The sequence below is a fragment of the Perognathus longimembris genome, chromosome 12, assembly GCF_023159225.1.
Source record: "Perognathus longimembris pacificus isolate PPM17 chromosome 12, ASM2315922v1, whole genome shotgun sequence".
In the NCBI taxonomy this organism is placed as follows: Eukaryota; Metazoa; Chordata; class Mammalia; order Rodentia; family Heteromyidae; genus Perognathus; species Perognathus longimembris.
Genome location: NC_063172.1, coordinates 6,831,973 through 6,856,242, shown reverse-complemented (window position 1 = coordinate 6,856,242; position 24,270 = coordinate 6,831,973). Strand labels below are relative to the sequence as shown.

Here is a 24,270-nt window from a genome sequence, read left to right as displayed (position 1 = left end):
AGAACGAGGGGGGGGGGTGATGGGCAGATGGATTGCAGGGTCCCCAGATGCTGTCCAGCTGTGTCTAGCCCACCCCCCCACCCCCTCCCCCATCCTGCATGCACCCTTTCCCACCCTGGAGAGACTTGGAGGATGCTGGCCTTTGTGACTTTCCCTTTAAGAACTGTCGGGGGGCGGGGGGGGGGGCTGGCCAAGCTGGGCTGGAGGTGGGGACAGAGGGAAGAAAGAAAAAAAAAAAGAGAGAGAGGCAGGGAAAAGTTTTGAGAGGAAAATGCAGGGCTTGTCCTTCACCCTGACGTCAGGTCGCTTGAACAACCACCCCCCCCCCCCCCCCCCCGCGCACGGGCCCGGGCTGTGGAGTGTGCAGCGAGCTATCTGCTGCCCTGGATGGGCCCGGCCAGTCTGGGCCCAGAGCTCCCAAGAGGCGGCCAGGTCCTCCTCCTCCGAGCCCATGGCGGGCTCCCGGTCCCCTGGCGCGAGCTGGGTCCTGCTGTGGCGGCTGGCAGCGGGGGCAGCGGCGGTGGTGGGCAGCGTCCTGACCACGGTGAGTCCCTGCTGGGGGAGACTGGGGGGTTGGGGGGGGACACGGGGATCTGCTCCTGTCCCGACGGTCTGGGGGCAAGCCGGGAAGGCAGACACTTGGTGTGGGGGGCTGAGGGGAGAGGAGGAAGGGGCGGACCCCCTGGAGAAGCAAGAGCGCCTGTCTTCCTTCCCGAAAGGGGACACAGGGAGATGGGGTACCGTGTCGGGGGCTCCCGACCTCACAGCCCAGACGTGGCTTCCTCAGAGAGGCTGGGTGACCTTAGGCTGGTCATTCGCCTTCCGGGGTCCCCCCGGGCGCCGGGGTGTTGCGGGGGAGCTCTTGCACGTCCGAGTTGCGTGACTGCAAGCCGGGGAGCGGTTGTGCGGGGAAAAGCTGGACGAGCAAACACCACCAACTTCCAACCATCTCCGCACCCGCCGGGGCAGCTCCCACCGCCTCCCACTGCCATCCGGGGTGCGCACCAAGCGGGGAGGGCTCGGGGACGCCACCTCCCAGACACGTTGTGCCATTCTTCACCTCAGGCCCGCCGTGGCCGTGGAGGGATGGGGGCTCAGCACCTGGGGGAGGGGGAGGGGGAGGGGATCGGGACACGTGGCGGCTGGGGGGTGGGTAGGGTGGACAACGGAGGCTGCTGAGTCTGAGATATCCCACCCCTATGAGGAGAGCTCTTGCTACCGGCGTACTCTGAGCGTGTCCTTTGGGACCTGCGTGCCCATTTGTGGGTGAGAAAAACTGAGGCTCGGGGGCCCCGGGGCCCGTGGGCTTGCAAGTTCTCGGGCCAAAGCGACGGGCTCTGAGGTAAGTGCCGGCGTGGCTGGCACACTGGGTGGTAGGCATCTTTCTGAGTTCCCCTGGTGGGGACAGTCCTCGAAATGTGCCTGGGTTTTTTGGTCCTTGTGTGGTGGCTGCCAGTTGTCCACGCTCAATTCCTCTTTCTTGGCCCCGTTTACCAAGGGAAGAAACAGAGAGTAACAGAAAGAACGCTTGCCAGGGCAGTGCGGGGCGGGGGGGGCGGGTGCCTCGCAAGCCCATCTGAGATGCCAAATCCTCATCTCCCTTCCAGAGCCTTCCTAGGCTGGGAGTAGCATCTCCTGCAGCCAGAGCTGTCATTCAGACCTGCCTGGATTGCAGGCTAGCGTCTGGACACAGGCCCGCTGGTGGGTAGCGGGGTGGGGGGTGAGGGGGGTGGCCTGGGAGGGCCAGGCCTGGATGGAGGAGAGGTTAGAGTTTCAGGACCTGCAGGCATCTGAGCCCCGGGCCCCATCCCCTCCCCCAGGGCAGGCTGGGAAGGGCAGAGAGGGACCGGGGACGGGCAGCCCAGGAGACCCAGCAATGAGGAGCAGGGGTGGGGTGCAGGGCAGAGAGCAGCAGCAAGAGGGAAGATGGGGGAACAAGAGGCTTCACGCAGCCCTGCCCGGGACTCAGACCACGCGGGGCCGTGGGCAGGAAGCGGTGCCTTGCTTTAGAGCAAGATCTGCGCCTGGCATTCTTCTGAATTCCTAGGAACAAGGAAGGCCGGGCTGAGGGGGCGCCCAGAGGCACGGGAACGGGAAAAAGAGAGACGAGCGTTGCCAAGAAAACCCGGAGGAAGCTGAGCGGTGAGGGAAAGGCCCCAGTTTCCTGGGGAAGAACAGGGAGCCAGCCGAGGGGGCTCAGGAGCTCCGAGCCAACGCCAACCGGCAACGCAAGCCCTCGCGAGAAAGGCCTGCTGCAGAGAGGGCTTTGGGGGTTTTCTTTCCGTACCGGTGAAAGCTCAGAGAGGGTAAATAGATGACCCAAGGCCTCACAGCCAGCCAACAAGCAGAGCTGGTGTGTGAGCCTGCCGCTCCCTGGCCTGCTGGAGACTCCGGCTGGTGAGGATAGTGGCGCCCCCCAGAGGCTGGGGTGCGAAGGTACTGACCGCAATGGCATCAGGATAGAGAAGCGGAGAGGTGGGATCTGTGTGTGTGTGTGTGTGTGTGTGTACACCTGAGTGTGCGAGCCGTGTAATGAGGTGGTGCACAACCCATGTCCTGTGCTCTCGGAACTGAAGGCAGGATACAGTGGGAATAGGGCCCTTGAACACCGAGAGCCGGCTGGGCACTGGGGGCTCACACCTGTAATCCTGGCTATTCGGGAGGCTGAGATCCGCTTTGAAGCCAGCCCCGGGCAGGCAAATCCAAATAACCAGCAACAACAACAACAACAACACTCCAGAGGTGGGGCGGTGGCTCTAGTGGTAGAGTGCTTGCTACCAGGACAGTCCCGAGACCCTGCGTTCACATCCCAGGTCGGGCACACCCATTCCGACACCGCCTTCCGCCCAGCAGCCCACAGCCTGCATTTGCTGTTCCGTGTAAGTCCTGTGAGACCCTCGCATCCCTGCCTGGCCCAGGCTCACGCTGCCCAGGGGTTTGTGGGGGACAGACCCGCGCCGCCACCCCTCCCCTCCCTGCCCCAGGACATTTACACGTGGAGAGAGCACGTCGGGGGCTACGACAGGCAGGACGGGCCTCTGGCCCGTGGCACACGTATGCACGGACCCTGAGAGGGCCAGCTGAGCAGACAGGGGACACAGAGGCTGACGTGGGGGTTCCTGGGTCCCGAGGGGTGTCCCTGGGAGCCGGGCACAGGAGAGGGACAGAGCCCATGTGCGCGCTCTGTTCCCACCATGGCTTCCCCCGGGGGTGGGGGCGGGGCGGGGATCCATGAACACGGAGCTGTTTGTCTCTTCATACCTTGAAGGTGGCTACTGGAAGATGTGCCACCCATCATGGCTGGCGGGCATGGGTGGCCGGGCTGGTGATGTAGGGAGGGGAGGGGGTGCTGGGTGCGAAGCCGTGGTCCCCGGGGAGGGGCACAAGTCACCCCCCCCCCCCCCGCGCTTCTGAACTTGCTAGAGCACTCGGCGGGGAGAGTGAGCCCACAGAGCTCCTGGCAGACTTGGGGGGGGTGGCGGGGAGCAGCTTCCACCACTCCAGTGCAGGGCTGGGGGTCCCAACAAAGGCGGGGTGTGGGACCCCAGGCTGCAGAGGCCCCGGAGGGCTTGGGTTCAGCTGCTGGGGGTGGGGGTGGGGGGAGGGCGGGTGGAGCAGCAGGACCGACTCCACGATGGCGGGCTGGCCCACGCCCGACCCATAGGCGGGGGTCGCGTGATGAAGGTGGCGATGGCGGTGGTGACGGGTCGGTTGTCATCGTGATGATAGTGGCAACCCATGAAGTGGCGGGGCGGGGCGTGGAGGTGGAGGAGGGCAGTGAGGAGGACGACGGTGATGATGGTGGTGGAGAGGCGGCCACGATGAAGATGCAGGACGGCCGTCTCTCAGCCCATCGCCGGCGCGTTCCGGCACGTTCCGTGGCCCCCGGGCTCTGCTGCTCCTTCCTCGGAGGGTGGGCGTCCTGTGTGGGAAACAGATGTTCATCCTGGCGGAGGGGGCTGTGTGAGGGCCGGCTCTGCTCTTCCGCCCGGTCTCCTCCCCCCTCCTCCTTCCTCTTTCTTCTTCCTCCTTCTCTTCCTCTTCCTGCCCACATTGCTCCTCCATTTCCTCCTCCTTCCCCGCTCCCCTGATTCCTCCTCACTTCTCCTCCTTCCCTCCTCCTGCACACCGTGAAAGCAGAGGGAGCTGGGAGGGAGGGAGGGAGGGAGGGGCCGGATCAGCAGCAAGGAGGAAGGAGTTCCTCGCAGGATGGGGAGAGTGGACCTTCCAGGGCTGGGATTTGATCCGGGCCTGCCCGAGGGGGAATCTGAGATCCGAGGGCGAGTCTAGGCTGGCGTCCACGGGGATCCGTGGCATCTGGGAGGGCAGAGAAGGATCAGAGACCCCCCTCCCCCCCCACCACCACCCAGGAGGAGGGGTGCTGTGAGCCTGTCCCCCCCTCCCCTGCCCCCCGCCCCCCGCCAGGCTCTAAGGGCGGAAGGCTATTCTGAGAAGGCGAGGACTTCAGGGAGCAGAACGGTGGACTACCCCAGGTTCACGCCCCCTCAGGGTGTGTCCTATGCTCTAAGCGTCCCCTCCAGGTCACCTAGAATGTTCTTTTGGCTGGCCTCTCGTCTGTCAATCCTCCAGGCACGGTCCTGGTGCCCCCAGGGTCATCGCGAGCTGACCTGTGGACCCGGATGGGCCCTCTCGATGTGTTGGGGGTTCCAGTCGGGTCCTGTGTCCACTGCCTTCCAGCCTCCCCTTGCTGCAGGGCCCTCGCTCACCTCTGCCTTACTTCCTGAGACTCTGGTCTTCCGTCTTTTCTCTGCACGTGCCCAGGCTGTGCCTTCCATCTGACACGCCTTTCCCAACCACTGTCTTCTCTCTGCCAACCACGAAGCCCCCCAGAAAACCCTCCTCAGGCCCCCTCTGTGGGTACTCAGGGGCCTGGAAGGGGCCAGGCCTCCCTCCGGTGTGAGAGCAAAGCACTGGGCGGGTGTTGGGGACCCGGTCGAGTTACATGCCCAGCCCACGGTTCCAGTCCACTGCTTCCCCCGCTGTGCCTCGCCAGGCCTTGCCTTTCCAGCCAAGCTCAGAGCAGACCCCGTCCCAGACAGTGCGGCCTGGTGCTGAAAGGTCCGTCCCAGGACCCACGGGGGGTGAGGGGGGGGCCGTTCCCACCACAACCCCGCCCCTTGTGGGCCGGCCACGTAGGCACAGCCTCCCGAAGCCGCCAGGTGTGCCCAGCGTGGCACTGACATGGGGGAGGCTGGAAAGGGACACCCCCCCCTCCCAGGACACCCCCCTGTGCAGCTCCTCTTTGCTTGTGAGCCGGAGCTCAGCTGCACTGCATTGTAAGGAGGGGGCAAGAAGGCCCCCTCCTTTCCCCTGAGCGCGGCGGCGTGTGGTCGAAGCTTATTGCCTGCAGGGTGGCAGGAAGAGGAGGAAGGAGGGAACAGAACCCCCCACCCCCCAAGGAAGGGGCACCGGGGAGGATTCTGAGCACCGTAGGGACACGTGGTCCACGGCTAGGCCTTGCGCAAGTGACCAGAGCTCGGGGCCTCTATCTCCTGACGCCTCGCTCCACCGGGCCGCTCGGGGGGTGGGGGGGAGGAGAGGGAGCTCATGACCCTCGCCGCCACTCCTTTTACACCTTGGGGGAGGAGCTCAGGGAGGCTGGCCTGGCGCCAAGGGTGGTGGCCCTCGGGGGCCTCCCGCTGTCCCCTGCCCTCTCCTGCACACTCTGCGAAGACAGAGAGCTGGCTCCCCATCGCTGGGGACATGTCTGCACCCCGGATGGCCCTTGCACCGGGCCCAGCCTCCTGCTTCCTGCCCCCCCCATGCTCCTGATGGCCTCTTTGTCTAGATGAAGTCATGCCGAGTCGCAAGGTCCCCGTCGTCGTTACCTGACGTGTGTTGGGGGGGGAGGGGGCCTCGGAAATCCTCGTGCCCATGTCTGACAGGGCTGGGTCTCTCGCGTGTAGTCGCCTTACTCGTGCCTTCCAAGTATGGTTGAAGGGCTCACGCGTCACTTTTACCACCTCCATCCGGGGGGAAGTAAGCGTGCAGGCTTTAGGGGTCTTGTCTCTGGGGGTGTCTCTTTTCCTTTCCCCCCTTTTCAAGCCTCAAAGGCAAACGCATTTCCATCCGCCACACCAGATCCGTTGGCTAGGCAGTGTGCCCCCCCCCCGCCCCGGAAGGGCAGAGGGAATTACCCCCGCGCGGTGGGGGAGTTTGTACTGTGGGTGGAGCCTCTGGAGGTGGTGGGCACTTGGGGCACACAAGGGTGGCTTGTACAATCGTCTGCTGGAACGCGGAGCCCCTCCTTTAGCCCCGCTCCCTGCGAAGAACAAGAGGGCTGCGGGTCACGCAATGCTCTGGGCGCCCCATGAGAAGAACGGAAGGCAGAGATTCGAGGCTGGGTCAGGGGAGCTGCGTCTGACAAGTTCAAGCTTGCTGCCCTCTCCGTTAGCGCCTTCCCAAAGCCCTGGCACCTGGGCTCGGCTGCTTCTCCCCAGCCTGCTGCGTCCGGCTCTCCGGCGACAGCGGTGCCCAGCGACTTGTAGTGAAGGCTGCGGAATAGAGCTAACGTGTGTGGAAAAGTCTGGAAAGTGACGCCAGGGTCTAATTCTGCCTGAGCTCATGCGGTGGGGAGGGTGGGCGAGGCCGTGTGTCTAGAGCCCCGCGGGAGGCAGAACCGGGCAGGATTTGCTGCGCTACGCCAGCCCTGGAGTCCTGGAGCCATCCCCCCTCTCTACCCCTAGACCACACACCCCTGGCTTTCTGGTATCTCTCCTGCTTTCCTTCTTGAGAGTTAACACGGGCTCACGGGGCGGGGCTTTCGCCTGGAGCCGTCTGTCCTTCTGCAGGACAGCCAGTCGGCGGTGCAGAAAAGGGTGGCAGTCTGCGGGGAGGCAGGAGGGAAAGGACCTGTGACTGGCCGCAGCCTGTGTCTGAATAGAGTGGGGATAGTCGTGTCCCCCCAGGAAACCCAAGGCCGGACAGCAGGGGTCAGGCGTCCAAGCAAGGGTCCTAGGGCTAAGGTCCGAGGACAGCGCCAGCCCCAGAACACACGTCCTTTGGGAGATGGCGTGGAGGCAGCGGCAAGTTCTGGTCTCTGCTGTTTGCTCAGGAAGGGGCCTCCCTCGCCTTCTTATTTCACCGAGCTCCTCACTCCGAGATGGCGTGAAGTCTGTCTTCGTGTTGTATGGGTTTTGCTCACGTCTCTGTGTGTACAGGGAGGTGGGGGGGCGGGTACTGGGACTTGAACTCAGGGCCCGGGTGCTATCTTTCAGTGTTTTGTTTTGTTTTGTTTTCCATTCAAGGCTAGCACTCTACCACTTGAGCTCCCTTTCTGGCTTTTTTGCTAGTTAATTGGAGATAAGAGTGCTGTGGAGATTGAGAGATAAGAGTCCTCAGATCCCAGCCTCCTGAGTAGCTAGGATTGCAGGTGTGAGCCACTGTGCCCATCCGTCGCTCGCAGCTTGAGGACAAGGATGAGGAAGTCAGGGCCTTGTTAGCCCCTGAGGCCTCCAGAGCGAGGTCGCTACCATCACCCCGGTGGGATGACAGGGACCCATGAGCCAATGGCGGAAAATCAGAATGCAGCTCCGTGTGCGTGGACACCCGTGTGACTTCACCCAAGTCGCCGGACCTCCATTTCTTCTTCACCACTGTGAGCGAAGTGACTTGGGAGATGGCGGGCCCTTTGAAAGGCGCACCCCACAAACAGCCATGCGGTTGGCTGTGTGGAGCTGGCTTGTGCACGTAGGGAACAGGTGGGTGGTGGGTGGCCCCTGCCCTTGAGGGCCCACTGTGCCGTTGAGGAAGGGCACACGGACTCTGTCATCCACCCACCAGCAGATGCTTGGCGCCTTCTGTGTGCCAGGCTTTGTGACGCCGATCCCCTTGGCACTCGCCAAGTGAGGACTAGCCAGTAACCCGCAGACTTGTGCCCTCAGAGGAGGAGATCAATGCCGGCCAAAGCAGCACGACTTGGGCCACGCACCAGACCCAGCAGCCTGGCCCAGCGAGCGGTCTGGAACCTTCCCCCTGCCCAGCTTTTGGGCCTTTCTCCCTGCATGGCTGGGACCTAGTGACCACGAGGTGGCGCCCAAAGCAAAGGCTTGACCGGAGGCGTCCCCGGGCCCGCGGGATGGCGGGGGGGGGGGGGGGGGGGGGGGGCTTCCTGTGGCTTCTTACCGGCTCCAGGCAGGAAGTTGGACAGGAGGCTTCCTGTGGGGCTCTGACCTAGGATGGAGGCAGAGGGTTAGGTGCCCAGCCCAGCCCAAAGGGTGCACTTGCACCGGCCAAGGGCAGCAGGAAATGTGCAGCCACGTCCACAGGGTGGGCGGGCTCTGAGAGGCTGCGATGGGCCGGCTCCCAGTGCTTCAACCCACACCATACCCTTCACCTCCTGAGAGCAGCATGTCCCAACAGGCTGGGCGTCCTAAGCCTGTGGCGTGGGGGGTCAGGAAGCAGGTCCAAGGCCACCCAGAAAGACGCGCATCTGGCTGTCTCAGCTTTGCCACTCAGACTTAGGGTTGACAGGTTCAGGAGGTGATGGCAGGTGACACGAAAGCCCTTTGTAGCTAGCACCCCCTCCGCTCAGGGAGCACGCGCCCTGCGCTGTGTACGCGCAGAGAGAAGCAAAGCCGGAGCCTGCCCAGGGAGGCCGCTCCTCCACGCAGCCCAGCCCGGCGTGGGGAAGGCAGGGAGGCCGGAGGAGCCGGCACCATGAGTAGTTCCCCTGGAACGTCACAGTGGCGAGACAGGGGACAAACGGCGAGCCAATGCAACAGCAAGACGATGTGTTATAAACGAACTGTTCCGCATGGGGGGGGGGGGGAAGGGACTGGGGAGGAGGGAAGGCGGGGGAAAAATGAGGGAGGAGGTCACAAGTGTGGCAAGAAATGTAAGAAAGGTACTGGCGACCTTACGCGTGTAACTAACGCCTCTGTACGCCACCTTGACAATAAAATTAAATTAAAAAAAAACAATAGTTGCCCCGTCAGAAGCCAGGCCGGGCAGCTGGGAATCTGTCACAGATAGCCGGTAGGTGCTTACGGTGCCCGCATACTCAAGATTCCAGGGTCCCTCCACCCGCTTATTTTGCAGGTCAGGGGGACTCCGTGGTCTCCATTTCCCTCCCCAACTGGCCCATTGCTCCGTCTACCACATCTTCCAGAGTGAAGGCAGATTGCGTGGTTGCTCGCAGGTTGCGGAGTGCTAGGGGGGAGGCGGTGGTGTAGGAGGGAGGAATCAAGGAAGGCTGGCCTCAAGTATGCAATGAGGATGCTTCTACGCAGGCTGGAGCTGGTGACAGATCGCAGCTCCCTTCTCCTCGGGCCAGCCCGGCAGCTCTGAGGTCACTCCCTGGGCCGAGCCTCTGGCTCACGCGTCTGGAGCATTCAGTGGAAGCAAAATCAAGACCCACTGGACCAAGCAAGAGCCCCGGGTATGGGCTGTGCGGTCTCAGTGTCACTTACTGGCAGGCTTCAAGCTGCCCCGTCGTCCCTCTTCCGAATCCTTACGCCACCTCCCCTGCCGTGGGGACATCAAGGAATGCGGGAGGTTAGGGTGACTTGAGATCACACCTGGGCCCCAGGACTTCACCCGCAGTGGGAGTCGGGCAACTGTTTTATCTTCTCGGAGCAGCTTTGGGGTCCTGCCTGGGTCTTCCTGATTTTGTGGAGAAGAAAAGAGATGTTTAGTCATGGGATGGAGGGCTTAAAAACATCACAAAATCCTTTTGAGCACCGTGCACACAGAAAGGCAATGACAGCGTCCTTGGGTCTTCCGCCCCCCCCCCCCCGCCACTCTCCCCCTCCTCCTCCCAACCTCCACAGCTCCTCTTCACCGCTGCCTCTCCCCCACAGGCCCTCTCTCCAACCCCGGCACCGGGAGCCTTCACCCCAACTCCACTGGAGGACACAACCTCACGCCCCGAATTCTGCAAGTGGCCTTGTGAATGCCCACGGGCCCCGCCCCGCTGCCCACGGGGGGTCAGCCTCATCACAGACGGCTGCGAATGCTGCAAGATATGCGCCCAGCAACTCGGGGACAACTGCACAGAGGCTGCGGTCTGCGACCCCCACCGGGGCCTCTACTGCGACTACAGCGTGGACCACCCGAGGTACGCAATAGGAGTATGTGCACGTAAGTGAGCGCCTCCCAACCTTCCCACAGCCCCACGCTCCAGCCCTGACCTACCCCCGCCCCCTCTCCCCGTCCCCCCCCCCCCCCCCGCCCCGGGGCCTCTGCGCCTGGGCACGCCTGGCCAGCCTTCCGTGCGGTGGGAGATGCACTTCAAGTGGATGATGAGAACCCATAAGCCCGGGGCCCTTCGGGGGCAAGGGTGGGCCTGCGTGGCCATGTCCCAGGACGGCTGCCTTTGGGCTGGCCTCTCAGTCCCCCAGACATTCCTCCCTGGGGAAGGAGGTCCTATGAGAACATTCCTAAGCCGGTTTCACTTTCGTAGTAGCTCCAGCTAGCCCAGGAGTGCTGTGAATTAGAATAAAACGGGTTGAATGGATGAAAACAGGCAGCCTTGAAACGATGAAAACAACCCACCTTCAGCTACCACGTCCCGTAAGCTGCACTTCCCCAGTCCCTGTCATCATTTTTAACTTTTTAGTCCTTTCTTCTTACAGTTGTCACTATCTAGCCAGCCCTTGCCTTCTGCTATATCTTAGTTGGTTTGATCAGTTTGGGGCTCACCTGTTAATATTCCTGTTGGATAGTGATGACTTAGTTCCTTTATACCACTGTATACTTCCTTCGCATGCCAGTGTCCTAATTCACAATATTTACAAGATTGTGACTATGTAAATGTTATTTCCCTGAAACCAGAAGGAATGTTTCCCGGTGCCTTTTGTTTGTTCCTAGAGTTTCCAGTTGCCTTTGGTTTTTCTTGACTCTTGATCTTTATATTCTTCTTCTCTCCTTTCTTCCTGTGCTTGATCATACAATGTGGTTTCTCCTTTCTTTGTTCCTAACAAACATCTTTCCGAGACCTCATGACCTGCTTCTACCTGGACTTGTATTTTTTTCAGTTTGAATTACCTAAGCATTACTCAAATTAAATGACCCAACTTAATGAGAAGAGGTAACAGCAGCCTAATTGTTGAAAAGTTTCACAGTTTCATCAAGATAGCCCATAATTATAATTCTGCATAGACCCCCATTATCTATTCATGTGTATATAGACTCTTATTCTCAGATAACACATTATATCCTTGAGGTGGGTTGTTGATCAAGGTTATGCACATAACTCCAAGTCAAAAATTCCTATCTGATAATTAATAGCACATTAATTTATCAACTTACGGCTCCTTCCCCTCTTTTATCAAAATCCAGCTCGTATTTCGGCGTTCCTGCGTGGAATGCGGTTTTGGCTGGGGACGTAACCGTGCACTTCCCTATCCTTCCAATCTTTCTCTATTTACTGGCATGTGCTATGAGTCCCACTAAACAATGTGGTCAAAGAGAACTTGCACTATGCCTCGCAGGAATCATCTGACACGGTAAAAAATGTTCTTCCTGAGCCCCAGCACAGACTTGCGGAATGAAATCCTCAAAATGGAGTGGGAACTTCTACCCCGAGTAGGACTCCTGGTCGATTCTCTGCATATTGGAGTTCAAGACTGTTCATGTCCACAGCCAGCCCTGTGCTCTTTTCAGTATCCCAGGTGGGCAGACCTGGCCCAGCCTCGCTGTGCTAGACTTTGTTCCAGTTTCCTTTCCTCTTAGACTACTGAGTTCAAGGCCACTCACTGTGATTCTACTAATCTGTAAAGCCATACTGGGATCTTATCATGTACAAGGCCTTGTACCCTTACAGACATTTTCTCCTGTGTCCAGAGACGGCGCTCCTTGCTTGCTATCTCCACCTCCCCGTACCCCTCTGACCTGCCTTCACTCACTACAACCTCTCAGCTCCGTGCTGCCGTGAATCTCCATGTGTTTCCTGGTCACTCAAGAGACAAACAAGCAAACAAGACAAACCTGTGGGCTCAATATTTGAACAGGCTTTTATGCTTCCCAAGGGCGTCCTGGTCCGATAGGCTTGCAGACACTGGAATAAATACAGTGGGCATTGCGGAACCTCTCGTGCCCATTGCCAGGTTCCCCAAGGAGCTTCCGTAAAAGGCCTTTTCATTCCAAACTTATCTGAACACGGAACTCTCTCATTCAGATGCACCCTTCCCCACCTGCCTTCTGTCGCATGCAAATCAGCGTGCACACACGGAACTCACTAGCCTTCTACTAGACATGCTTCCATGCTGGAGGAGGGTGTGGAACCCCAATGCAAGGATAAAGAGACATCGGCGTCTGAACGAACAGAGAAGAAGAGCACCCCTGCACCAGACAGAAGAGTCCCTCTAACAGGCAGCCGCTGAGTACAGGGTCAGCTCAGGCACGAGCTAAGTCTGGCTTTGGAGGTTTGCACGTAGGAAAGCAGGACGGGGCAGGTGATCAGAGTGAGTAGTCCCGGCACTGGTAGGGGAGGCAGGAAGCTGCTCTGCGGGCCTTGGCTTGCAGACGTTGCCCTTCTGGCTCAGCACCGTGGCCACGCGGAAGAATGCAGCGGGTCTTGTCCAGTCCGCTCAGTTTTCAAGAGAACCCAGAAATCCAGGCTTGTGGATGATTTGTAAATGTTGGCCGTGCATTCACACACACACACACACACACACACACACACACACACACACACACACACAAACTTTTTAAAGAAACATTCTGTGGGCCAAACAGGATGCTTTCGTGGGCAGAGAGCGGCCCTGCCCTACACGGTGTGGCTATTTCAGTTGCACAAACACCTCGTTTAAAGCAGCCAGCAGCCAGAGCAGAGGGCAGGGGTGGTTTGGTAGAAGGCCCATGACAGCTCCAGGCAGATGGACTTGGGGTTTAACTCCTGGCACTTCCTCTGGCTCGCTACGTGACTGAGAACACATCACTTAAGGATCTCACTGGGAAACCAGTCTTTTGTGGCGCTGAGGAAGGGAATAGTCAAAATAAAACAAAACAGAGCACCCATCGAGGGAGTACTGGCTGCCCTTGTTCTTTTTTATTTCCTTTGTTCCAACTTTGCTTTGCCAACGTCATCCCGGGCCTGGCCTCGCCACCCTGGGATGGGGGTGGGGGGAGAGAGCAGGCCCCCGGCCGGCCCAGTGCCCCGCTGGTGACAGTGAGGGAATCCTAACTGTGGTCTTTGCAGCCAGACAGCGTGAGTGGCGCTGCGACTTCCACAGCTCCTTGTCCTCAAGTCTCAGCTCGCTCCCAGGACCGTGGGACACACAAGGCCGCCCTTCCTAGGGGTGGCTGACTGTCACGTGTCTGTACACAGTAGGAATGTGAGGGAGATTCGCCCACCAGCCCCTCCGCCTGCACAGGGATGTTCTTACACGACGAACCCCGGCGAGCAGTCCCTGGAAGATGGAGCCGCCCGCCTGCCTGCCGTCCTGCTCCAGCGAGGACATGAGGAGGGGAGCCACGGCCCTCGTGGGGGGTCAAGGTGACTGCAGCCCCCCGGAAGTCCTTCAATAAGAGAAAAGCTCCCCAGCGACACTGAGCCTTGCAGGCAAGCTGCATAGGAAGTAGCTGTCCTCATCATCTCTCCGGGTAGAAAGGAAGTAATGGAGGAGGGACCCCCCCACCCCAAGTCTCCTGATGGGGTGGTCCACAACCATCACGCACACCAATCCTTCCTCTGGCCACGCCCCATGTCCTTACCCACAGATCCGCGGAGACCACGGCACCTTCCGGGCTTGGGGCCACGCCACCTCGGCCGCAAGGTGCACTCGCATGGGACCAGCCGCTAAGGAATACTGAGTCTGGACAAAGCCGCACACACGGCCAGGTCTCCTCCGTGGCCTGGGCCGGGCGCCGGGATCTTCAGAGCGCCTCCCCAGGCTCCGCCGAGCATCTGGCGGGGGAACTGCTGTGTGTAGGGCTCCGGGCCCCCGCACCCCCTTCCCCTCGGTCTCCACACCCCAGGCAGAGCGTGGGCTGCGGCCTCCTGCTCTGCCCTCTCCACCAGCATGTGCACACGGACCCACTGACCCACGGACTGGCACACGTACGGACTCACGCCCGCACGGACACACACACACACACTCACATAGGGATTCGCTTAGACACGCCGACATCGCACCCTGACACAATGCCAAACGGTGTGGTTCGCCCCTTGCTTCCACTTCCTCCTCCTACCCTTCCTTCTTGCAGTGAGTGGTGTCTGGTGGGAGGAAGCGGCGTGTGGAGTGGGGGACCCCGGATTGCAGCCCCTTTCAGCTCCACCACTCATTAGCTCTGTTATCTGCAGCAACTGGTTCAGTCCGCCTTCCAGACCTTCCCTATCTGCGGAATGAAGACAAATACCTCCCAGTAGAGTCAGCGGGAGGCCAGCACGAGCCTATGGGCCATGGCGTGGGGGGTCGGGTGGGGGGGGGGGGTCCAGCGTGCGCTTGGGCATCACCTCCCTGTGATAGCTCCATGGGTAACCTCTCCCCTGGGAACCCCCAGCAGCCCCAGTGCTCCCCACCGTGATCAGCTTGGATGTGCAGCTTTGCCTCCCTGAGATTCAGTTTTGCTATCTGTGACTATGGTTCCTTATAGAACAAAGTAGGTGATACCATAAGCACAATACAAAAGACCCAGGGGCCGAACCAGCCAGCCTTTACTCCGCTAGATGCCGGGATGGTTACTAACCCCCCACACCCCCTGCCCAGCCAGGCCAGTGCACTGGAGACAGCACCGAGACAGCAGACTCCATATTCCCCGCCCTCCACCGGCAAGTCCTGCAAGCTTTCCTCCCAAACGTACCCAAGGCTGAGCCCTCACTCCAGGGCCGCCACGCCGCCCCGGTGTGAGACCCACCCGCCGCCGCTCCTGCCCGGGTTCAGGTGGCCTCCGGCTCTGCCCTTCGTCCCCGGAGCCCTGCCTGGAGGGACGCCTGGCCTGGAGCGCATGCGCTGGCTGACCCCCCGCCCCACCCCCACCCCCTGTGTTTGCAGAGGTGGTCGGCGTGGGCTGCATCCTCAACGGTGTGCGCTACACCAACGGAGAGTCCTTCCAGCCCAGCTGCAGGTACAACTGCACGTGCATCGCCGGCGCGGTGGGCTGCACGCCTCTGTGCCTGCGGGCGCGGCCCCCGCGCCTCTGGTGCCGCCAGCCCCGGCGCGTGAACGTGCCCGGCCAGTGCTGCCAGCAGTGGGTGTGTGACGATGACGCCCGGAGGCCGCGCCAGACCGCCCTGCTGGACACCGGCGCCTTCGGTAGGTGCCGGCTCGAGCCCGGGGAGGGACTCCATCCAGCCCCAGAGTCACGCTGGCCACGCGCCACTCTGGGTGAGGCTTTTGGGAGAGCCTCGCCCGCACGGGAGGGACCCCCGTCTCCCCATCTGCCAAGTGGAAAGTAGACAACCAGCCCCTGTGCGTGGTACTCCAAGTGGGAAGAGTTGTGGAGAGCAAAGCCCTACACACATGCACTCCGTGGCTATCCTAATGTGGGCAGAGGGGCGATGAGAGAGAGAGCAGCCGGTACCACGACAGGAGAGGCAGGACGCGACACGATTCCAGGGCCTCCTCTACCATAGAGGAGGAGCTAGGGAGGCTTTGGCTAAGTCGGTCTAGGGCAAGGAGGCCTTGGAAAGACAGGAAAGGCACGGGCCTGTTTGTTTCACACTGCCTGGTGATACCTAGCGCAGTGCTAGCTGACACCCTTTAATGTGTATCGTGTGGGTGGATGACTGGATAAATAAATATAGGGGAAGATGGATAGCAGATAATAGTAAGTGGATGGGTAGAAGCTGGGTGGAAGGAATGAATGGATGGATGGTGGACGGTGAGATGGATGGATGGATGGATGAATGGATGATAAGGACCTGAAGTAGGGAAGCGTGCTCAGAGATGATGACGAACTGACAAATACAAGAGATGTCTCTTGAGTCAGCCTCAAATCACATGGGTGGAGGAGAGGAGGTGGGAGGGAAAAGGTGCGGGGGAATGCCAGGGGCATCTGATGCAGTGGGAGTCGGGGGTGAGGACATCTCCTCCCTGCTGGGGGGGTGGGGGGACCTGGAGGGAAGGCATGGCATTGGGGTTAGTGATGAGGAGCATGTGAGGTTCTCCCCAGTTGTGCAGCACCGCCTGCAGTGTGGACTAATGAGGTTCCCTGTGGTAGGCTGTCCTGGGCATCTCCAGGGCTAACACTGGCCCACGTTATGAGCAAGCCTAAGTAACCCTAGACGGGGCCGAATGAACCCTGAGGGACACAACAGCCCAGGTGGAGAAGCCATCTGGTCTCAGCGGCAGGAGGTGGCGCGATGGCTACCCCCACCCCAGGCCCCCTCAGCAAGGCCACACAAGGGTCACTGGGTGGGTGGGGGGATGCCCACTGACCCCATTCTGGCTGACAACAACAAGCACAGCTTCTGCCGGGTAGAGGACGTGACCCAGAAAGCAAAGCCCTCTCATGACCCTCAGTAAATCCCCTGCCAGCCTCCTCGCCAGGCAGCCTGATGGGCCCGGCCCTGCCCCTCTCTCTGTCCCTGGATAGCTGTGCTTCTTGCTTTCTCCCTCGTGTGTGGGAGCCCTCTTGTTCTCGGGCGTACTGCTGTATTCATTCACCAGCCCCCCTGTGCACCCCCAAATGCCAGAGGCTGAAGACAGTTCTGGTCTCCCTTCTGTCTCTTGTCACCCTGACCCTAGTTAGATTTTTTTTCTCCCCTCTTCTCTCCAGTGTCTGTCTTTCCCCGATTCCTGTTTCCTACTTATTCTTTTTCTCTAGCCTCATTATTCTCCCTCACTCTCTCTTCACCTCTCTCTTCATCTGTCTTTCCACCCCTACCCCACTTCCTGTTTCTGTGGGCAGGAAGGACTTTCTCCCGGGCTTCTGTCCTGTCTTGCCCCAGGAAGTCCTGACTTACCTGACCTCTATTTGCCTGGGTCTCTGGCTCACAAGCCTCTGCCTCCTAGCGCATGGCTGAGCACGCACCCGAAGGCTGAAGTCGCCTGAGCTCATGGGGCTCTTGAAGAGCTAGTGGATGGCGGGGCTGACAGTCAGTGGGTGTAGTCACGTGGACGGGGGCTCTCTCGGGGATGGGGCAGCGGGAGCGCCTTCCTGTGCCCGATGCCCTCCTGTCTCATCCCAACCCTGGGAGGCCCATGCCGCGGCCACGCCCACCGAGGCCCCCCAACTGCCGTAGAAACCCAGGCAGGGGAACCAGCACCTGGGGCGTTACACAGCTCGGAGGCAGCAGTACAAAGTTGAGCTCAGGTAGCTTGGTGCTGAAGCCTGGGTTTCCCCCTTCACCTGCTCTGCTCAGCATGGCCAGCAGGCTGTGTTAGGTGCTGTATGGGGCTACTCGCCATTCAATACCCATAACTACGCAGTGCCGCCTCCTTCCTAGCACCTGGCAAAATGCTGGTATAAAAGCAGTCAGAGGTGACAACTCTGTGGCCTTACACGGCACATGCTATCGGCCCATTAGGAGGCGGAAGCCTCCCTTCCCTGGGTACCCAGGCCGGTGAGGAGCCAGGAAAGGCTCAGTTCTCCATCTGTCTGTCTCCCTTGCCTGCCTGTCTGTCTGTCTGCCCGCCTGTCTGTCTGTGTGTGTCTCTGAGTTTTAGAGACCTAAACTCTTTTCTGTGTGGATGGTGCCGTCTGAGGCCTAGTAGGGGCTGGAGACTCACGGGGACTCTGGGGTTCGCCTGCAGCTGCCGCAGCAGGCGAGGGGGAGCCCTGGCACCGGAACTGCATCGCCTACACCAGCCCCTGGAGCCCGTGTTCCACCACCTGCGGCCTGGGGGTCTCCACTCGGATCTCCAACGTCAACGCGCGGTGCTGGCCAGCGCAGGAGAGCCGCCTCTGCAACCTGCGGCCGTGTGACGTGGACGTCCGCCCCTTCATCAAGGTGGGGGCGCTGGGTGGGGGCAGAGGTGGGCTTCGCAGGCTCGGCAATCAGACAACCGAGCTTCCGTGCGGGGCCCTTTTGGAAGGTGCGGGTAATTGGGTCCCCTGCTCCAGGCCTGGCGTGGCAGTGATTTAGGATAACACGGGTCACGGATGGTGCGTTGTGAGTTTTGCTCCGTGGGTGCTTGTGCGGTCACCAGCCCTAGCAGAACCAGCGTCATCCAAAGAGAACGGAACAAAGCTCAAACCCAGTTCCCGTTGGGAACGCTAATGAGAGGCTCCCCGCGTGACCAGACGGCCCAGCCCCCCACCCTGCTCCAGACCTCTCTGCCTTGCCCTTTGTGCTGGGACAGTTCTTCCACCCCGTTTTGTTTTGGTGATTGTGGGCCCTATGTGGGATCCCCTCTCCTACCATCTCCAAGCCCCACATAGCTGCTCCTGCTCCGCCCGTATCTCCAGCATGGTCCTGGGGCATGGCATGCTCCCAGAGCCACAGGAGCAAAGCACTGTGTGCCGGGCACAGAACTGCACCAGAGAGACAGAAAGAGCCCTAGGCCGGGCATCAGCCCTCACCCCGTGGAAGAAGGGTGGGGTGACATCGACTTGATGTCCAGTCCATCATGGACGTTGTGTGATAAGAGTATGTGAGCGCAAGGTTGATGTGTGTGTGTGTGTGTGTGTGTGTGTGTGTGTGTGTGTGAATCATTCCCCTGATTGTGAAGCCCCAGGCCGGCTCAGCCACTGGCTAGCTGTGGGGAGACTCTGATGGGCTGAAGGAGCTCTCGATTTCACATACCTGAGAGATCATGATGAATGCATAGGTGAGGCAAAAGACCAGGAGGGAAGGGAGGCTGTGTGGCGTGAGAAAGAACCAAGCCTAGCAAGGCCTCTCTGCCCGGTGTTCTGCAGTCCACCGCAAGGATGAGACAGGGGGGCGGCGGGTGTTTCTCCCTGGGCTGGCTAGTGTCCGCCTTTGCTTGGAGATGCTGTGTCTCTGGCTCTAAGGTGACCTGCCAGTGACCCACAGGGGAAGGACTGAGGGCTCGGGGGGGCTGGCTGGGTTGTGTATCCCACAGACATTCTCTTGTGTCCTGCAGGCAGGGAAGAAGTGTCTGTCCGTGTACCAGCCAGAGGAGCCCACGAACTTCACTCTGGCCGGCTGTGTCAGCGCTCGCTCCTACCGACCTAAGTACTGTGGAGTCTGCACGGATAACAGGTGCTGCATCCCGTACAAATCCAAGACCATCTCTGTCTCCTTCCAGTGTCCTGAGGGGCCCGGCTTCTCCCGCCAGGTCCTGTGGATTAACGCTTGCTTCTGTAACCTGAGCTGTAGGAACCCCAATGATATTTTCGCAGACTTGGAACCCTACCCTGACATCTCAGAAATTGCCAATTAGGCAGGCACAATTCATAGAGTTTGGGACCTGCCTCAAATGATTGCAAAGCAGTCAGCCCTCCGTGGCCAGCAACGTGACAGTGGAACGTTCTTTTGGCGACTCGCTACTCACTTCGAATGATCCTGACCCAAACTCACCGCCTCTTTTCCTGTCTTCATCTGCTCAAATGACCCAAGATGGGGCTGCTCAGGCCCAGAAATACAGATCCCCTCCTTGGTGACATTCTGTACCATGCCAAAGAAAAGGTCTGTCTCTCTGCCTACTCTGGAGAAGACCCAAGACCGATCCAACCCATTCAAGCCATTGGAAGTCCTCGCGGAAATTGCTTTTGTCCCAAGGAATGCAAGGAGCTAGAGATCGAGTATCCTGAATTTCTTCTTTGGGTGCCAAACTGGAAGACCTTTGGGATCCATTCAGAAGGATGGATAGAACTTGGCATAGTAGAATAAGCTATGGTTTGGGTTCTGTCATATGGCACTCTAATAGTCAATTCTGTTCTCAGCACACCAAAATTTGTAGCTATGACTCCAAAGATACGTGCGCTACAAGAGTACCAAATATTCTCCCAGTGCAATAAGTAGTTTTATGATTTCTAATGGAAAGGGGAATTCACTGACCTGAGCCTTGTCAAGTTTAAATTTCTCTTTCCCCGCCCAACTGTGAAGGGTCCAAAGTGAGTTCATCCCACCCTGGAGTGAATTTGATAAAGCTCCATTGTTGTTTGTGGGGGGGGGGGGGGAGCCCCCAGTCGGTCCTCCAGACGGGGCAAAGCCAGCTTGTTTCAGAAGCAGCAAACGACCAGAGCGCTCAGTGCTGCCCTAGACCCCTGTGAAGCACAAAGCAGATCTTCCAGGCTGGGTATGGGTCCAACTGAACACTGCTTCACCCTTCATTAGCCCGGGTGGCTTCCAGGGTTCACGTTCGTAAAACCCCAAACCCCCCTGAGTCCAGGACACATCTCTGTCTGCAGCCATGACCTATTTGACAGCCTTAGGAGCTACAGATCCACACAATTCAATTTTCTGGTGTGAGGAGAGAGGTTGATCAGAGGTTTGGAAATGTATTTCATGGGAGTTAAAAACCAAAGAGGGGTTGGAAGGAAGAGAAGGTGGCTGCAAATAGAAATGGGGCTATTATTTATTTTGTTAGTAAAATACACCAGTGGCCGTCACATTATTTTCATTTAGTACCTCCGTGTCTCACATGTACCTGCTCCTCGAATCGCCACGGTCACGTTAGGGAGTTTCCTTGGTTATTTCTGTTCTTATAAATGTGAAATGGAAGCTCAGAAAGGTAAAGAAACAGCGTGGGTCATCACATCCACGCGGTCTAGCTTCGTAACCCCCGGCTTCTCCTGTTTCTAAATAGGTCAGGGTAGAAAATATATGGTAGTAAGCATCTTCTTGCTTTTTTTCTGTTGTTCTTATCCTTGTCCTTCTAGCTCCTTTTCCTGAGTGAGTATCTGATTTGCTGACATTGAGTTGCCTAAGCCTACAAAATAGGTAGCTTAGAGAAAAATCCATGCATCCCCTATAAACTATCTCTCCTGAAAATCGGAAGCAGCTCCCAGCATGTGCTTAGCATATGTCTGCCCATCGCTGCGTACTGACGGGTAATAAAGAGGGCTGCTTGCGAAGGGAAAACGGACTGGGCCTAGGTGACCTCACGTAGACAGAGCCCTGCATGAAGCACAAAAGGGCAAGTCAAATAAATTGTGCTTAAGCTCCTGCTTGGATTTAGAAATGCTCCTTAATTGGCTTAGAAGTGCTCTTCTTCCAGGTGTGTGAAAAATCTATTTTTTTTTAAGAATCAGGGAAAATCTTATGTTGAGTGCCACAGGAAGAGACTTAATATTTCAAAGGAGGGGATGTTTAAGAATTCTCACGTAAAGAGAACTCACCCCAGGGTGAAGCTCTACCCTAAGCTCCACCCATTGTGTGGTTCATGATAGCAACACTAACCATTAACATTGAAGCCCTGTGAACTTCAGCACAAACTCCAGAGCTAGGTGGTTCGCATTAGATTTGCATCCTGACTCTGGAAACTCTGGAAATTCCATTTGTTGAGCATCCTATTGGTGATAAACTTTACGTTGTCGGATCAGTGATCACTATGCTCGAGTCTACACTTCTCTTCCCCGTTTTAGAAATAGAAACTCTGGAACTCAAAGAGGAAGAAGTTGGAGTTCAAACCCAAGCTTGTTCTGTTGTACAAAGGTACAGCTTGGGGGATGGGGGCGGGGGGCTTCTCCGGGAAGAGCCCGGATGATTCCCATGAGAGACTCCCATTGACAAGGGTTCAAATCTATCCAGTAGATCTTGCCCTGGTCCCTTGTAACTTTATGCTCTAGGATAAAGGAAAGGCACAATTACTTAACCTTCAATGAAGATATTTATATCAGTAGCTAGACCAAATTCCTCAGGTGTTCTGGGAAAAGGAGGGATTTCCATGCTCCCCATACCATCCATTGGTTCTTGCTGGAAGGATAGCTGTCGTGGGGGCCCTTGGCATGCCACCCTCGTCAGAGGACTGCTGTTGGGTACGGGCTGCCTGATCTCCTTGCTCCTCACGGTGAACTCAGGAGACCCCCGCCTTGCCAGTGCCCCGTGTTAGAGATGAGCTAGCTGAGTCTCACAGGCAAATCATTCGTTTAAGGTTCTCCCCACCAGCACACGGAAGGCCGGGATTCCAAACCCAGGATTAGCAGAGCCCTGGCCCATCTTTTTGACACTCGGCTGATGATCCTGCTCCCAAGTCATCGGAGCAACTTTTCCAGGAGGCGCTTTGCTGAACAGAGGTCCACAAGGGTGATTGAAGATGTTTCAGAGGTTGAGAAGAGAAAGTAGATCTGAACGATAGGTTTGTTCGCCCGGCCCCCGACCCATCTCCTTAATATTGTACTGTGTCTGCAGAGGGGCTGAGGAGAAGCAAGGTAGCCTGACTTGCGTGCTGAATTACGTCATTGCTTTTTTTAAAGATGCAAAGCCACCATGATGAGGATAGGCTGCCTAGTGGGATTCATTCATGGTCAGAAGGATCGACTGTGTTCTTGCACACGTATGTGTGTATATATGTATGTATGTATCTAGTTTTTAAACTGTGATTTCGTATTTAAATATGTGTACTGCCATTTTTGTAAGTGAATAAATGATACATAGGGAGAAGTGCCTTGGAATTTCCCAGGAGAGGAATAATCACTCTTGGGCAATCTGACAGGTCTTACACTATTCCTCATTTTTCTCATCATCTGTGTAGCATGGGACGTGTTTGCTTGATGTGGAAAGTTTTCATTGCTCCAATCCTTTGTTTATGGCTTTTCCTCCTTAAAGCAATAAATCATCAGCAAAATCACTCACTGGATTTGGATTTTTCTCTTGTATTCAGTTGTTATGAGGCATCAAAGTGCAAATGCTGGAAAGTAGGTCTTAGCCTATACCTAAAAATAAACATAGCTTAAAAAATCTGGAGATGGGTTGGGAGCCGGTGGCTCACGCCTGTCATCCTAGCTACTCAGGAGGCAGAGATCTGAGGACTGCCATTCAAAACCAACCCCGGGGGCTGGGGATATAGCCTAGTGGCAAGAGTGCCTGCCTCGGATACACGAGGCCCTAGGTTCGATTCCCCAGCACCACATATACAGAAAACGGCCAGAAGCGGCGCTGTGGCTCAAGTGGCAGAGTGCTAGCCTTGAGCGGGAAGAAGCCAGGGACAGTGCTCAGGCCCTGAGTCCAAGGCCCCAGGACTGGCCAAAAAAAAAAAAAAACCAACCCCGGGCAGGAAAGTCCATGCGACTCTTGTCTCCAATGAACCACCAGAAAACCGGAAGTGGCGCTGTGGCTCAAGTGGTAGAGCGCTAGCCTTGAGCTGAAGAGCTCAGGGACAGCGCCCAGGCCCAGAGTTCAAATCCCCATGACAAAAAAATAAATAAAATACATTAGGAGATGGTCTGAGAGACAATCATTCTGAGAGGGCTAGAGTTGTCAATGGAGTCTGGTTAACCTACAACCATTCATCTCAAGTGGAATTCCAAGCATTCACTCATTCACTAACTCATTAGTGCTCAATATCCTTAGTTGAACTGTGAGTACTTCGAGGTTCTGGGGCCCAGATCTGCATAGCACAGTGTCTGGCACATGGCAGCAGCTCGGGAGGAGGAGGTGGCTACTTGGGTGGGGTATCTGTTACCATCTGTCTTTGAGCCAGGTAGAGCCTAGAGAGGCGCAAGGGAAGAGCAGAATGTAGCGGAAATGGCCCCGCTGTTGGGGACCCAGGAGATCGTTATATATTCTTACAGGAATTCCTCCCTAAACATCTCAGTCTGTTTCCTCAGCTCAGAGGGGCACAAATTGATCATAACCATTTATCAGTAACACTCACGTCACACGGGGGAAACGGGAAGAGAGAAACAAGAACACAATCAGCACTTTAATAAGCACATTCGTTATTAGATGAGTCTCCGTTTTGTAGAAGCTGGGGTAGTCAACCAAGTTATAGTAAGAGCTAGTGTCACTGTATGTATCCATACATTTAACTACTTTAGTCCTGATTGAAAATAGTAAGAATTATCGCCGATGTTAAATTGGATAAGTGCTCTTTTACTTTAAGCGTAGACTGCCCAGCCATTTAGTGTTTTTCACTTTGGTGCTTTGGGGATTCTTTTTGGTGGTACTAGAGACTGAATTTAGGGCTTCATCCTTCCTAGATATGTGCTCTACCACTTGAGCCATGCCTCCAACCCTTTTTGCTTCCGTTTTTTTGAGAAAGGAACTTCCCCTTTTTGTTAAGACTGAGCTAGCTCGTGAGCCTCCTATTCACACTTCCCGCTGTAGCTGGGGTGACAGATGTGTGCTAGTACACCCAGCATTTTCTGTTGAGGGAAAGCCCTTAGGACATTTGGCACAGACTGGCACTGAATCATGATCTTCCTACTCTTGGCCTCCTTTCTATCTAGGATTACAGGTTTGAGCCACTGGGACTCGGCCTATTTGAGTGTTTTTTTTTTTTTGCTGTAACTTGA

The 24,270-nt window shown here is 57.5% G+C and overlaps 1 protein-coding gene across 2 annotated transcripts; it reads left to right on the top strand.

Annotated features, from left to right (window-relative positions):
- Nucleotides 1-388: 388 nt before the first annotated feature.
- Nucleotides 389-22,604, top strand: Ccn4 (cellular communication network factor 4). Of its 2 annotated transcripts, XM_048359234.1 has the most exons (6): nt 389-544; nt 9,822-10,101; nt 14,958-15,218; nt 15,477-15,482; nt 17,670-17,857; nt 18,954-22,604. In XM_048359234.1, the coding sequence occupies exons 1-6, from the start codon at nt 452-454 to the stop codon at nt 19,251-19,253; spliced, it is 1,128 nt and encodes a 375-aa protein (XP_048215191.1). In that variant the 5' UTR covers nt 389-451; the 3' UTR covers nt 19,254-22,604. The 2 variants fall into 2 exon arrangements, with proteins under 2 accessions (XP_048215191.1, XP_048215189.1); XM_048359232.1 differs by lacking the exon at nt 15,477-15,482 and having other exon boundaries at nt 17,661-17,857.
- Nucleotides 22,605-24,270: the final 1,666 nt, after the last annotated feature.